Source organism: Condylura cristata, unplaced genomic scaffold (genome assembly GCF_000260355.1).
Source record: "Condylura cristata isolate star-nosed mole 26May11 unplaced genomic scaffold, ConCri1.0 scaffold00012, whole genome shotgun sequence".
NCBI classification, from domain to species: Eukaryota; Metazoa; Chordata; class Mammalia; order Eulipotyphla; family Talpidae; genus Condylura; species Condylura cristata.
This window is the reverse complement of record NW_004567113.1, coordinates 20,614,111-20,630,940: the sequence shown is the minus strand read 5'-3', so window position 1 is coordinate 20,630,940 and position 16,830 is coordinate 20,614,111. Positions and strand designations below refer to the sequence as shown.

Below are 16,830 nucleotides of genomic sequence, written 5' to 3'. Positions count from 1 at the left end.
TGTATCCACAAAATGTACACAGTTTCAGCAAGTCCATGAATGCTCTGAAATGCCATTCACAGAAACAAAACCTACTACTCCTACAATTTGGTCACGATCCATTTTTCATCTTTTCAACGTTTTCATGCAAATTTGTCAGCTGTCATACAAAAACATGCTTGAAGAAAAAAAGAATTTTTTAAAAAAGAAGGGCAGTCTTTTTTCAGTTATACTAAACTTTTTTGATCTGTATTTGTGTGCGGTCATTTTGCCTCCTGTTCATAAGGGATGTCTTCAAGGAAAGTTTCTTACTAACCCCCATGCTAATATCATTCTTTTTTTGCTTTGCTTATGTACCACAACTACCATACGTTAAATTAACTCAGTTGTGTGCAGTAAATATGTACTTAACCACATTCAGCCGATCTTAAAAGCAGGGAGGAGATCTTAAAAGCAGGGAGGAGCTCTGCCAGCTCTTCTTTTTATTGTAGAAAATTCACAATAGAGGGTGACTCGGTCGTTTTTCAGAACGAGATGACCTCTCACTTCCACACAATTACCATGGAGAACAGAACTAAAATGCTTGTGCTTAAAGGGACTAGCTCAGATCGGGGCGCTCTCTTTTGGGTCGCAGCTCTGGGTAAAGCGAGACTATTTGGGAGAAACAAGTAATGAGCCAGACAGAATTTTCTGAGCAACAGAAAAATTTGAAATGCAGTTTAATTAGATTTCCCAATAAATTAATTTGGAAGAAAACAATTATTCCCTGGAGCTAGAAATCTTAGATAATTTTACGTGAAATATTGGGTTTCAAGCGGTAACACAAACTGAACTTCATTCACCTACTGGTGAGAAAAGTTTGGGCTCTTTTTTTTTTTTTTTAATAGAGGTTTTGAAATCGTAAGCAGAGAAATAACCAAAAGTGGAAGGGGTGACTGGCTGAGTACACAGGTCAGCAGTGTGGTGAAGATGGAATCATACTTTCTGTGATCAACTTGTATAGTCTCTCAACATGGATAATGATACACCACTGAAGCTATAATCTAGTAATTCATGTCACATCAATTATAAAAAAGAAGCAAAACCCTCCCATTTAAGTAAACAAAAACATTTGCCTTAATTGTTAGTGACATTCTGAACATGGTTAATGGCTTTTGCCATCTGTACTCTTTATCACTACTGTCATGGCTAAAAATAATAGTTGTTTCTTATTTATTTTTTGGGGAAAAGGTACAGCTCCCTCTTTATTTTTTGTAACACTTCCAAAAGGGTTAGTAATTGGATTCTGTATAAATGTTCAGTTTTGATAGCATTATCTGCTATAACTTGTCTGGCATCTTGTTCTTGATAGATATCAAGCACTGAATCAGGGTTTTAGGGAGCAGGCCTGGAGTCTTAGGGTCCCAGGTGGGTTTTTCCTCTGGTCTTGTTTTTGTCATGGAAATAATTCAACTTTGAGACAAGAATAACAGAAAGCAAGAGATTTATTGGTAGATAGGAAGAAGGACAGGAAAGCTACCTAGCAGAAAGGGGTCTCCAGTGGGTAGCCAATGAAGCTACGAGCAGCAGGTGCTTGTATAGGCATCGTGGGCACTTGGTGTTACAGACCAGCAGCAACAAATAGCAGGGCAGGATCTTTGAGGGTGGAAATAGCATTGGTGAGGGAGAGGGACTGCGAGAGACACAGGAGTCAATTTTGGGGGAAAGGGTCTCCTCCTCAGTTCTCAGCAGGTCTTTATTGATACTGTGCAGCAAGTAGTTAATTACAATAATGCATAAGGTGAGGTATAAGGTATAATGATGAGTTTACCATTACACTTTTTTTTTTTTTAAGATTTATTTATTTATGCTTCCAGAACTGGGGCAGAGGCCACAGGTGTGGTAGGTGAGATGATTCACCAGAGACAGAGTGGGGAGCACAACAGGCAGACTGACAAAATACACTGCTGAGGGGAGCAGTAGGTGGATCAAGAGAGGTCTGCCATGCCATGTGGGTCAGCTCCCTGGCCGGGATTGAACTTGTGCTGTAGTGACTTCGGAGAGCTTCATGATGTGTTGCTTTATCCCATTGCGCCACCAGGGAGAGCCCTACCATTAAACTTTTTAAGGAGGAACAATGCATTCTTTCTTGACCTTTCATGGTATACTAAATTATACACATTTTTGATAGCAGTCATGTATACAGATGGTTAACTATAAATCAAAGGACAAGGGGTCTTGGAAAAGGATGAATTTGATGTTAGGCAAAGGGTTGTTAGGGGTCTAGGAAAAGAATAAATTTTGTGTTAGCGGTCTAGTGATTGTCTAAAGAAAGGCTAATGGCTAATATAAGGCTGGCAGAGAGTAGTTAGTGACTGTTTAAGGAAAGGCTAATTTCAGTGGAATTTATACAGCCATACATTAAGCAACCCTGCTAAAACAATGTTAGGCAACTGCCCATGAGTCTTTATGGCCTGGGGGTCTTATCTCCTGGGCTTGTTTTCTGTCTCAGGAGACAGAGGAATTTTATGCCCTAGGACAGCATGTATCTTCCACGAGCCAGGCAGCCATTTTATGAGGCTAAGGCAACCCAGTTGTAAGCTAATGGTTGCTCAGAATGTTTTTGATACTATGACTATACAAAAAGGGGAGTTGTAACACAAGCTAGCAGCAGAGGTCCCTCCCCATCTTTTAGGAAGTCTCTTTTCTCCTCTGCAGTTGACAAGAGCTGCAGAGCTTGCGTCAATTTGGCCTTTGGTGTCTGCATTGTGTCTCTTGCTGATTGGCTGGGCCCACGGCGTTGCTGAGGCTGTCACAGTCACCGAATTTTCCCACATTACAGAAGCATATTTTAGAAACCAGCTTTGGTCCATTGTTATTGCGCTATTTATTATGTTGGTGTTTGGGACATTCCATTTTTAATTGAATGGGAAGGGTCACCCTCCTGGGTTTTTTTTCAATCAGGCCGATAAATGGACTTTGGGGGTGAGCACCCTGTTCCTACCTGATTGCATACACCCATTTCTTAACTTCCTCCTTCAGCGCCATACTTATTTTGTCTTGTAAATTAAATGCCATATAAATCCAATACTTCACAAGCCCCAGGTTAGAGTTCTCTGCCTTGCCTAGCTTAATCAATTTATCTTCCATAAACTGAGAAGTGAATGCTTTTGGTGCTTATGAGCTGTACCAGTTGATTGTGAATAGAAACAAAGATAGTAGGAACATTGCCGCTAATGGAGGGCAAGCAGATAATAGAAATTTGAGTCGGTAAGCTCTTTTTCTCCTTCACTGCTGCCTCCTAAATTAGCAAACACATTGTATGTATTTACAAATGAGATTGTACTTGATGACTAACTCTGAATCCTACTATTCCTCAAATGTATGGATTAAATGGTCCAAGGATGCAGAGCATCAGAATTATATTATCCAGACTAGAAATGTGTTTGCACACTGAGCACACGGCAAGGCTCTCCACTCGTAAGGCGACCTTAGTGGTCTTACAGATATATTGCAGTGCCTTAATGTTACCACAAGCCTGTAAATTTGTAGGAGATCCAATTCCTGTAAAATCTATTCCATGCAGTGTGCTATGGCCATTAATGTCTAAAGGTCCTTTCTGGAGATCAACAATTGAAACACATAATCAGTGCCATGTTCTTAAAACCGACATTCCAGGAGAAGTTTCTATTCCCCACTGGGTGGAACCTGCATTCTTGTGCATTCCTGTATAGATAAAGTGTAGGGGCCAATCGCCTTGGCCGAAAGCCAACCTCATCATATTTAGGAAGCCATGTAAAGGTCAGCCAAACCGATCACTAGCTACCCCTTTGTTCCGAGGCCTGCGCGCCAAAAAGGGACTATATAATGCTCTTCCCTTTGTTTTGGGCACTTCCTGGCACCCAGGTGCCTCTGGTGTGCGGTTGGGCCCAAGCTCGAGCTTGCATACAGTTTCCTCTTGTGATTAGTGGTGTGGCTTGCTTTTTTTTTTGGGGGGGGGAGGGTAGTGCATCTCATTCCGGCATAACACAATCAGCTGGCCAATGATCAGAGAGGGGGAAAACCTGCATACAAAGGGCAGTACAGTCATACCTAGGGAATCTGGGAGAAATACAAGGAAGTGGAGGGAGGAAGTGCAGGGAGGAAGTAGGGGGAGGAATAGAAGGAGGAGGAGAAAAAGGGAGCACAGGCAGGGGAGGAGGAAATGGGGGAGAAGGCTGGGGACAACAGAAGGATGATGGTGATATTCAGTATTTATTGCGAGCTACTATGTATGTCCTGTACTAACAGTTTTTCTTATATAATCTCACTTCTCAGGGCACTTACATAATGATGTCGTCTTGTAGTTCTGTCTCCGTTTACAAGAAAACTGAATCTGTAGAGGTCACCAAGATCATTTAGGTCTGAAGTGATGGACGGAGCCAAGCCTGAGAAAGGTTGCCTTTCTGCAGTTCAAACAGGTAACCAGTGCACAGCGTCTGCCTGGCCTCGTTGCCGGGGCTACCATCTAACCAGGTTAAAAACTAAACCTCAGTCCTGGCCCCGCAGGCAGGTTTGGGAGGCTGGGGTAGGTTAGTGCAGCGCCAGGAAGGCACAGGGCAGTTTCTCTATGCTCTGGGCAGACAAAGGTGAAGGAGAGTCCTGGAGCTTGCAGGGTTTTTTCAGGCCTTTAATAATCTTTCTACAGCATTTGTATTGAGGCAATCAGGTCAGGGCAGGCAGGGAGGCCTGGGGGCCCAGAGGCTAGCAGCCTCCTAGCCCCGTGTATTAGTGAATCATCACTCTTCCTGTTAGCTCCTGGTCTCTCCTGCACTCCCAGCACAATCCTCTGCTAACTGAACGTGTACACACACACACACACACACACACACACACACACCATCACCCCTGCCCTCTGTCACAGCCCCTATATGCTCAGTCTCTTAGCTGAGGTGCACCCACTTGTGCCAGCCCACCACGCTCCAGGTGCTGCCATCAGGCGTGCATGATGGAACACAGGTGTCCATCATTGATGCTAATGGGAGGAGAGGAAACCTGATTAACTTCCCTTTAGCCTACAATAAGGGAGTCTAGAAGGTTGCTTTGGGGACAAGGCCATATAAGAGCTACCACGATGACCAGAAAGACCAGCCCAGCTCCAGGAACGTAGCAGAGCTCAGGGCATGTTTCTTTGCCAAAGGCCAGTGTCCTAGTAGAAAGCTGGTGCAAACTGGCACCCCAAGTTAGAAAGCCCACGAAAACAGAATATAAAAGCCTCAAATCCTCACTGTGTTGCCAGCTGCTTCTCTTAATATATTTCTGTTTTCCACTCTGTCTCGGGTAAGTTCTTCTACCCTCAGCACCTCTGGCTTCACCCCAATATTTCTCCCTACTGCACTGGTTATATGAAAGACCTCCACTGTGATGTTCCATCTCCCCACGGACTGAGTTGTGGGGGTTGTGTGTTCCTTCCAACCCGGGTTCCAAACCGGTGGCCAGCTTTTCTTTAAAGCCACACTGGGGGTCTCCCCTGGTGGCGCAATGGGTTAGGACACAGCACTGTAAGCGAGCCGCAGCCACTTCAGTACGAGTTCGATCCCTGGCCTGGAGGTGACCCACATGGCGTGGCAGACCTCTCCTGACCCACCCACTGCTCCCCTCAGCAGTGTATCTTGTCGATCTGCCTGTTTTGCTCCCCACTCTGTCTCTGGTGAAGTTTCTCACTGCCCCTGCACCTCTGCCTTGTACCCCAGTTCTGTATGAATAAATAAAAATAAATCTTTAAAAAATTATAAAAATAAAACACTCTGGTATCACACATTTAGAAAACCCCTTTTCCTTCTCATGTTTGCTAGCATTTTATCACGTTTTCTCTGCCATTTCACAGTTCTGTGGGACAAACTTAAGAATAAGCCACCCCTGCCCCAAAAGCTTAGTTTGTTTTTTAAATTGTTTTTAAAATATATTATGATACACCAGGAGGAGACACTGCCACTTTAGTTGAGCCTCTTTAGAGAAAGTCCAAGTAGTAAATGAACTGGATGCCATTTCACTTTGTAGGAGGGAAGAATACATTTCTATGAATTCATGATGAATCTAATAATAAAAATCTAGATTGAGTCAGATGTGTATTTTGTTAACATTTTTATTGCTACGTGCTCCCAATACAACAAACAGCATCAGTAGTGTACACTTTGATAAAAAGGGATTTTTAGCTTAGTAGCAAAGGAAGCCCAATGATCAGCAGTGAAACGAGTATGTACATCCTTAAGGGAGGTGTATGTGTGAGACCAGCTTTCTCTAATATTCCCCTGGTGATATAGACATATGCACACACAAGCAAACTAGAGAGAATTTCATCCTGGGGAAAATTTTAGAAAAAAAAATTAAAAAGACTTCTACTTGAGAATCTGGGATTGGTTAATGAATTCACCTAATTCATGTGACTTTCAAAAGTCTTGCATAAAGTAGCAGCTATTCTTTAGAGGTATAGAGAGTCAACAGGTGAAGCTGTGAGTTTACCATTATTAAAACTGCAGAAGTCTGCACATTCTGTGCTTTGAGAGGTTAGCATGTCTACATTTTATTTTCCAAAATAACTTTTGGACAGTTTAGGAGCTGAAGTCAAAAACGTTATGGAACAATGCATCTTTCATTTTTCATTTAAGTGTAATTCATGAGTCCTTATCTATTTCACATATCTTTTAAATGTTTCTAATTTACTATCATTAAATAGCTAGCTATCTGAGTCCATACTATTTTACCTTTCCATTGAAAGGGAACATATCATCAATTTTGTATCAACTACTCTAAAAATGCATAACATCAAATTTGTTCAACTTTAGCTTTTCAATTTGGCTGCCTTAGTTTGCTTATATTTCTTCTCTATGCACAGAACAAAGCATGCATCTCTAATTAGGTCTCTCTAGTTTACCAAAATATGTCATTGATATTAGCGTAAATATTTAGTACATAAAAATACTATCAAGAAAAAAAATCAACATTCAATAAATATCTTCAGTTCTGAATTCTATATACAATACTTTACATCTACTCCCTGGAGAGAGCATTTCTGGCTTCACTGTGAGCAAGACGACCACTGACATAAATTACTAGCACATTATTGCAGTCAGATGCATTGTGGTTGTGAACATTTGAATATGAACCATGCGGAAAATAAATATCGCAACCATTGACAAATGCTGTCTTGAACCTGCTTCCAAAACCCTACCGTATCCTTGAGTATCAATTCTGATTTTATGATGCTTATCTCAGCTACCAATAATCAAACAAACGATCCTTTTCCTCTGTTATAATTACAGTACACTGAGTATATCCTTTTGTATATGTCAACAATGAGGAAATAAAAACAAAGAACACAGAGCACTTCAATAGCATCTTTTGAGGTCCTGATAAGAAAGTGTTAGCTTTGTCCTGAACAGGCTTTTTATCGGTATGTTTCCTATGACCAAAAGTATACTAAGACATCGATCCTATTCTATTTTATTTAAAGAATGGAGGGTAATAAGTAAGACAAAAATCTGTATATCTGCAGCTTATGTTTTTTCTCTTTCTGTATTACAGGTGTCATGGTGTTGATTAAACAAACCACACGACAAAACCCTTTGTATAATCAGTAGCTGAAAGTCTGATTTCTTCTCTGTAATATTCTGCTTTGAAAATCAACTCATAGAATGTCAAATAAGGCAATACTCAATGACAGGCACCTAGAACATCCAGAAATGTAATATAGTAAACAATCATTTGAGAACACATCTCTTAAAATAATACTGATTTTTGCAATATACAGTATTTACACAATAGCTGCAAAACTGCTCATACAATGTTTCTAATATAGATAAATAGGAATGCAAGTCTAAGAATTTTTTGTTCTATTTTCAAAACCTTTTGTTAAAGTGTAAACCATTGGCACCTCTTTCTTATTTCTACTGTAACTTTTTTAAAACAAAAAATCAGCTGATATGCATAATTGGTTCCAGTCCCTTTTCTGCTTTAGAGAGTTACTTTCCTTCTGTTAATAATCTTTGGTGCTTTTCTTCCAATGATTTCTGGGAAATGAGTCAATGCAGAATAAAAGGAGGACGAAAGCAATTAGAAAGTGAACCAGCACTTTTTGTTCTTCCACTTATGGGTAGAATGAGCTGACTATAGAGAGTTCTACTTAAAACAGGCGGTGTACCACGGGCAGGGGGAGCTTGTCCAGATTTTCCTCTTACATTCAGTCTTTTCAGTTCATGTTCTCATCTTTCTAAGGTGGATGATCTTATTGGGCGTCTCTTGTCAATAAGTTTTTCATCCTTCTTTGAGGTTCTTGCCTGAGAAGCAGCAGCACCTAAGGAATCACTGACTGCAAGGAAAGGGGCCGCAGCCATGTGTGAAGATGAATTGAGGTGGTCACCCTTGGTGGGTGAGGAGGCCAGTCTCGGAGTCTTGCTTGCAGTTGGCTGAGCTCTCCTCTGGGGTAAGTTAGCACCATCAGGTTTACTACCTGGCCTAAAAGCAGCGTATGCATCTGAACCTCCCACTGATGAGATCCTACTCAAAGATTTCTTCTTGTCAGCAGGAGTCTCTGAGTGGTATGGAACCAAAGATGTCGGCATCATGAGTGATCCAGGGAGGTCACTGGGGTTAAAGATAGCATCATCATGCGTTTCAGCAGCTTCTGGAAGGTATGGGGGTGGCAGGGTGCTGCTGTGCTTGCTACATGACTCACAGCATAATTTGTTATAACCTGGTATGGAGCAGTAGCGGGCCAGCACCTCCATTTGACAGAATATTGATTTATCTCCCAGACATGGCTCATCTATAAAAGTTAATAGGAAACAAAATAAAACATACACTTACACATAAATCAAAGGGAAAGCGAAATTAACAATAATCATTGTTTATGAATATAAAGACAGGTAAAATCTGAGATTGATGGAATATTCGTGTGAACCACTATATTAAAAAAACAAAAACGAATTCACTGAAATAGCAGTTCTTTATGTGTGAAGTGCTTGGATTGACCACCATTTACAATTTCCATCTTGAGTCTTCGGATGAAGAGTGTTTTTTCCTTCCTGCTATGAACATATATGTGATTTTAGCATAAGAAAATGGGATGATTTACCATGAACATTTTTAGGATATAAAAAGGCATCTGCAGGCCCTCCCTGGTGATGCAGCGGGTTAAAGCACAGCACTGGGAAGATAGAAGCCACTTCAGCATGAGTTCGATCCCCGCCCGCCCCAGAGTTTGGCGCGGCTGAGCTCCCCTGACCTTCCCACTGCTCCCATCAGCAGCACACTTCATCAATCTGACTGTTTTGCTCCCCACTCTGTCTCTGGTGAATCCACCGCCCCTGCACTTCTGGCCTGTACCCCAGTTCTATATGCATAAAAAAATAAATCTTTTTTTTAAAAAAGGCATCTGCTTTTATAGTTTATGGTATTTATAATAAAACAGGCTCTGTATTAAGTTTCAAATGAATACTAAAGACCTACTGTAACAAACTAAATCTTAAAAATGTATTACCAAGAGAAAAACCAAGATATGACTACAATAGCTTCATGCTCATTAGTGAATATTTTCAGGTCATTGCTACTTGAAAAACAAATTTGTATGAAGTGTGCCAACTTTTTAATGAACAATTCATGGTTCATAAATTTAATTTCATTGAATTGGTAGCATGTTATGTTTAAAGCTGACTCAGGTAACCCTCACAAGTCATCTGAGACATCTAACGTAACATAAAATACTTAATGCATGTGTATGTGCTCTTTCTATTTCTATTTTTTTAATTGTATTGATTACAGGTTGTAAGAATTAAAATTTCAAATTGCAAATGTTGAGCTCATGATAATGTTAGGTTTGTGCTTATTTTCAGTCCACCCAGGGCTCACGCTATGCATAGCCCATAGACACAGTGCAACACAGAAATATGGGCCCCAGACCTAACTGACAAGGACAAGGATCTGGAAAGTGTGACAGTGGTATATGTGTAGCACCAACCAACAAACACAGGCAGGTTCACTATCTCTTTGGGCAGAAGGAAAAGGAGAGTCCAGCAGACCCCAAGAGCCTTCGGTGGATTTCCAGGTTTTAATGCTTTCAGGGAGCCAGGCACACCAGCACACCAGTCATGCATGCCAGAAAGATGGACATTCAGCCTTGCCGATTGAGCCTCCTCTGTTTTACTCAGACTTTAGAAAAAAGAGCCAAATTCTTTGGCAAGCAATAGGCCATGTCCCACACCGCGCTCCCAAGCACCTTATGCGTTAACACCATCAAGGCTGCGGTGATGGGCACGGGGCCAGTTCATTGACCCTACAATACCACTTACAACTGCAATGTAATATTGGATGACATCATATTGTTAGGCAAGGAAGCTGCTCTACTGCTTGCCAAAGAATTTGCCTTTTTTTTCTAAAGTCTGGGTAAAACAGAGGAGGCTCAATCGGCAAGGCTGAATGTCCATCTTTCTTAGTCATAATACCATCTCCACTCCCCAAATTGTAGAATGACTTGTATTTGCTTCACATTTGCAGATTATAGAGTATTCTGCGCTTGATTATTCTGTATTGTTAAGATATTCAGCTAATTATGTTGTAAATGTGTGAGAACCACATTAATAGGTTTCATCTCAAATATGAATTAATCATCATATCTGAATGACTTTTTCTATGTTTATTATCTTGGAACAAGAAAATTAATTTCTTTTTCCTCTATGTTTAGGACTTCAGGCCCTAGGCTGAAAGGACCTTATTTGACCCAATACTGCTTTTTACCTTCTGACTATCACTCCTGTCACCCCCTTTCTGTGACCCAGCTCAGCGATGGAACTTCCGTGTTGTGGCTCCGCTCTGCAGAGATCGGATCACATCTGCTTCTAATTAGGGCCAGAATACACCTCAGTGTGGGGCAGGAAAGGGGACAGGTTCTGAGACAAAACACAGAAGAACAAAGGAATACATTTATTTTATGGCAGTCTGCCTAGGGATAGATGGGAAGGACTTAATGGGTCTAAAGAAAGGAATAATTTTGACAAAATCAATTATTAAAATGGAGGGAGTTTTTTTTTTTAAAGATATATTTATTTATACAGAACTGGGGTACAGGCCAGAGATGCGGAGGGTGAGAGGAATCACCAGGGACAGAGTGGGGAGCAGAACAGGCAGATCGACGATGTACACTGATGAGGGGAGCAGCAGGCGGGTCAGGAGAGGTCTGCCACGTGTGGATCTCCTCTGGGGCAGGCGGGGATCAAACTCATGCTGAAGTGGCTTAAGCTTCTTAGTGCTGTGCTTTAACCCGCTGTGCCACCAGGGACAGAGTGGGGAGCAGAACAGGCAGATTGACGAAGTACACTGCTGAGGGGAGCAGCAGGCGGGTCAGGAGAGGTCTGCCATGTGTGGATCTCCTCTGGGGCAGGCGGGGATCAAACTCATGCTGAAGTGGCTTAAGCTTCTTAGTGCTGTGCTTTAACCCGCTGTGCCACCAGGGAGGGCCTGGAGGGAGTTTTTTAGCTTCTCACTCTATGCCTAAATCATTATGAGAGGTTCAGGAAAATGATTTACATGTGGCCTCAAATGTTATTTGATTCTAATTGCTACTGGAGAATAATGGGAAGTAGTACTTATTTGTTTGCAATATGGTAGAAATATGGTGCACTTTTAGAATTCTTAGAATTGACATGGGCTTATCACTAGAATAATTGTGTCATCTCAACACCTTCATTTTATAATAAAAGCATTTTCTTTTGGCTTACAGGAGAGAACCAAGCAAACTGTTGCACACAAATTGGACATATCCCCTGAAATATATAGCTCTATCAGGAAATTCAGATCAATAAAAGTGATTCTCTGTGTTTGGTAATGCCTGACAGTAATGCCTTCATAAGAATAAAGTCTTACAGCAAGAGTGACCTTCTAACTTTTAACTGGGGAAGTCTGTCCTGTTGTGTTTGAAACTTCCAAATATACTTTGCAACAAAAATTGATTAAATATAAATTCCTTTGTCTCCCCCATATGGTTAAACTTGTTCATGCCACCAAATTTTAAATGAAAATTTATAATGAAATAACTTTGCTATTTCTATTGTTTCTACTGAAATTTCAAAACAAAGAAGCCTTTTGATAAAATATGCCAATTGTATTGCAGGAAAAGAAAGTGCCATTGGGAGATGACAATATTCAGGCAACAGCTTACTTCTGGTGGGTAAGCATGATTGGGACACAATGAGGCTCTTGGACCCCTCTGAGAATGAACCCAACAAATTCAACTTAACTGATAATAGTGGTTTTATTTTACTTTTTTTAAGATTGATTTATTTACGCATACAGAACTGGGGTACAGGCCAAGGTGCAGGGGAGATGAGAAGATTCACCAGAGACAGAGTGGGGAGCAGAACAGGAAGACTGACGATGCACACTGCTGAGGGGAGGGCCAAGAGAAGCCTGCCACGCCATGTGGGTCATCTCTCTGGCCGGGGATTGAACTCGTGCTGAAGCAGCTTTAGCTTCGCAGTGCTGCACTTTAACCTATTGCGCCACCAGGGAGGGCCCAATGGTCGTTTTATTAAGACAAGAAGACACTTGCATAGACATAAGCAGGCAAAGGTTGTGCTTTTAAAAGAACAGGGATGGTTTTTTATATTTTTCTTAGGTGGAATTTCTCGCTTTGGAGTTGGGTTGGTTAATTATTTCTATCCTCACCTTGGTTTCTAGCCTTGTGAAATCTGCACAGCTAGTTCTATAGTCTCTGTTAACAGTCCCTGTTCTCCCCTTTAGGTCCCCCCAGCTCCTCCAGGAGGCAGGCAGTCTAGGGACAGGAGGCAAGGTGTTCGGCTTTCTCAGCAGGGTGTTCTCTTCAGCAATCAGCAGATTTGTTTCTGCTGCCCCAATCAACCTCACAGGGACACAGAGAATTTTATGAGAGATGTAACAGAATCAGTTTTTTAAGTTTCTAGGAATGCAATTGGATCCAGTTAATGCTTCATCACAAAGAGAGGATAATAGGGTGAGCAGTTCGGTAAGTTAACAATTAATTTTAAAAAGAGAATACAATTCAATGGTCATACTTTAATTGTGACTATTCTTAAATTTTTAGTGAATGGTTTTTGCTGTAACATGGAAGCAATCCTACTGCTACAATAACCATGGAGAAACTCCAGAGATTGTCTTGAAAAGCCTATCCATTTTTTGAGATTTAAATGTCATTGTCAGGCCAGTGAAATGAACCAGGTTCACACTTACCATGGCAGGGAGGCAGCTGACAGGTTCTTACTGACTCTGGCTTTTCACCTTCACAGAGGTCCCCAGCCCTGCACAAGACCTGCCTCACCTCCGTCCCTTCACCACAGGTCACCGAACACTGCAGAAACAATGGCTTTAATTAGTGACCTTCATTCCATGAAAGTCTTTCTTTCCCCACGCTTAGCGTGCATATATGTTCACACGCACACAGAGCTCTGAAGTTCTTTCTCTGTGGATGTGATGTGGCTCAGTGGTTTTGGAAACAGATAAACCCAGTATGATCCTTTGAGTCCATCCTTCACCGGCCTAGACACATTCCCTTTCTCTAAGCTGGGGTAAAAATACTTGCCTCAGAGGAGAATTGTAGGACTGAATGGTGGCAAAGGAGACAATGCATGTGATACAACTGGCCTGGCATATATAGGTGCTGGATATAATGAAGCCATTATTACAATGGGAACACGTGCATGGCTCCTAAACACAGTTGTAGAGTCTGTCTTCAGGGAACCGATCCTGGTACTGAGCTTTCCAGTCTTTGACTACCTTATGAATGGCAGAATTTACTGGCATGCTACATTGGTTAATTTAAGCTCGTTGGGACTACTAGTAGTCCATAAATTAATTTCTTTAGTGAAGGAGATAATTGCTTTAAAACTAACTAACCAGAAATATCTCTGCTATAAAGTAAGGGCCTTGTTAAAGGACCCCATGGAGACGGGAGATATCCTGGAAGGTCCTTCATTTGCCTGTTCCCTCCTTCCCGGCCTGCTCTCCATTTCCTCCTTCATTCCCTATAAACTTTTTGATAACTTCCTTCTTGAAAGCTTTTTTCCTATGAACCCATGATTCGCTATTTTGAGTGTTAAGAAATGCAGAGATGTGTCATTAACACAGGCAACAAAACACTGATTCAACCAGCCACTGAATTAACTGTCTGTCATTTAGACAGACACTGACTGGGTGAGAAATGTGTGGATTAGAGCTGAGGCTCAATCAAAGACACTGCACTGCTGTGAGATCCCTGGAGGTCAGCCTCTGTCTTTGGAAGGCAGGAGAAGTGCTGGTAGTGCACACCTAAAAGCTGTACTGGACCATGGAGATGAGCCTTAGAGGGTGGTGGTAGGAGGAAGGGGAAGTCAAGCCAACCAAAAGGCAGGAGGCTCAGAAAGCATGGACTCTGTGGAATCTTGAGACGTTTATGCAAGCTGGGTCAAGAGTTAAAATGAAGACAGATAAAATAAGAAGACTCAGTACAGGACCAGTTGTAGAAATAGCGAAGTGACCAAAGCTAGAAGATCATTCACCATTAGGCTCCTATATGGCACAAAATACCCAACTTTGGGAATTAGCAACTAACTTTAGAAGCAAATACTGTCATATTGATTTGATATTTGAACCATCAGGATTACATCAGCAGTACTGTTTTAAAATAATAGTTTTTGCTGATAACTCGAGGCCCAAAATATGTGACAAGTTATCTGTGGACACAAAACCTGATGTCTAAGTCCAGTTAGCCTCTGAGGCACATGCTTACACACACATGCACATCTGCCTTTGCACGGTGGAATTCACGCACCCACCTCATTCCAGGGTCCTGTTTTCCACTGCGCTGGGCAGGGCAGGCGGTTACAAGGCCGGCGGCTCTCGGGCCGGTCCCCCACGCAGTACTTGCTGTGCACAGAGCGGTTGGTGCCATCGTGGAGAGGCTGAAGGCAGCGGACGGTGCGAAGCTGATAACCCGAGCTCCCACAGGTTTTGGTGCAGTGCTCCCACTCTTCCGCTACCCAGCTACAGGTTTGGGGGATGAGATGGTGCACGGTCACTGGGGTGCACAGCGCACCTTTCCACACAACAAGTCTAGCCTTTGCTGCTGTCTGAGAGATGTGCAACCCAGGAGGTGCACTGACTTCTGGAAGCAGTTCCAGAAGGATGCATGTATCAAACAGTTACAAAGTTTCAACTGTCATTAAATAATATAAATGGAATATTAACATTAATGAATAGGTTACACAGTATTAGAAATACTGGGCAAAAGAGAAGTGTGGGCTATAGGGATAGACTGGGGGCAGGACTGTGAAAAAAACACTACGTGGTCACAATCCATAGTGAAAAATTCAATATCCAGAATTTCTATCCCTCCATGTCCCCCCTCAAACTACAACAAGTAGAAGCAAAGACACTTTACATGGCAAATGAGAATAGTCACCAAATATCAAAAGAAGCATCACAGCTGAAAGGGATTGTTTTTGAGGAGCAGGAATATGGTGGAGGCAGCTTTATGTGATTACCATGAAATTATCAGATTAACACAACCAGGCTCATATATTAACTTTGACTAAAAATAAAAGCAAAACTACAAAGAGTTGAAGCACTTAAATTAGTTTTGTCTGTAGGATAGGACAGTTATTAAATACTTACAGTGGATGTGTACACTCTTGAATATTGCATATTCTTCTAATAGGTTTTGGTTTTTTGTTGGCCTCACAGAAATTCCGATGAACCATTTTATTATCACTTTTTCTGCGACACCCATATTTAGTATACTGGAAACCTGGGGAGAGAAATATATTTTGTTGGTTTTAATCATTCATTCACTCTGTTATGTATTTGATCATTCACTGAATTATTGGCTTAAATATTTATTGGACTCTTAAAATAAGCCTGACACTGTACTAGACAGTTGAAAGTTCAGAAGTGAACTAAACAAACAAAAAGTCTCCTATTTTCAGAGTCTACATTTAATGAACAATGTAAATTACTACATAATGGCTGTGTACTTGTTAATATAGTTGTTAATAAATGTAAACAGGGTAGTGTGAGAAACAGAGCTATGAAAATAACTAACTATAGAGGGCACCAAAGGAACGCAGAGGGAGCCTCTTCTAAATGCTGGAGGAAAAGCAGGGAAACTTGGGGACCAATGTTGCCTTAAGCAGAATCTTGAAGTTCAAATAGTACTGGTTGAAAGGGATTAAACAGAATAATACTCCACACAAAGGAAATAACTTACAGAAAATGTCCAGTTTCTGAGTAGCTTAAATAACATGCATGAAGGGGATGGAGATAGGAAAGGACGTCTATATTAAAATCTTTCAGGTCAAGTAAGTGTTTGAATTTTGCCTAAAGATCACTGAGGGGTTCTGAAGATTTCCCCAACCATTAACTTTGACATTTGTAATAAATAAAAATTAACTAATGAAATAGTATATAATCAAAATAATTTTTAATTTGAAGAATATCAAGCCTACAAGAAAGTGTAGGAAAGCACAATGAAAATCTATAAACCTTGCATCTAGCTTGTGTTACCATGTACACATGTCATATATTAATGTAATATGTAATTATAAATATGTAAGATGTGTTTAAATTTTGCTGAACCATTTGAAAGTAAGTGGCTGACTTTCTGACACTTCTAATACTGCAGCACATCACTCATAATAAGTACATTCTCTATATAACTACAATGTAATTCTTAAAATGAGGAATATTTAGCACAGATATATCATCTAATTGTTTCTATAATGTTCTTTATAGCAATGTCTTCTAATCAGGGATTAGGCATTACATTTAGCTGTCATGAAAATAATCAGAACTGGTTTCCATTTCTCTTTCTTTTTAAAAAATGGTTCTTATTTC

General features: G+C 41.1%; 1 protein-coding gene across 1 annotated transcript in view; it reads right to left on the bottom strand.

The window, feature by feature from the left end:
• Window positions 1–6,074: 6,074 nt before the first annotated feature.
• ADAMTS3 (ADAM metallopeptidase with thrombospondin type 1 motif, 3) overlaps window positions 6,075–16,830 on the bottom strand; it is a 222,508-nt gene continuing 211,752 nt past the window's right edge. Inside the window, exons 19-22 of the mRNA XM_004681225.2 lie at window positions 15,613–15,745; window positions 14,775–14,982; window positions 13,195–13,312; window positions 6,075–8,761 (exon numbers count right to left, since the gene is read on the bottom strand). Of these exons, the coding sequence (XP_004681282.1) occupies window positions 8,199–8,761; window positions 13,195–13,312; window positions 14,775–14,982; window positions 15,613–15,745 (1,022 nt within the window). The 3' untranslated portion in view covers window positions 6,075–8,198. The remainder of the gene's footprint in view (window positions 8,762–13,194; window positions 13,313–14,774; window positions 14,983–15,612; window positions 15,746–16,830) is intronic.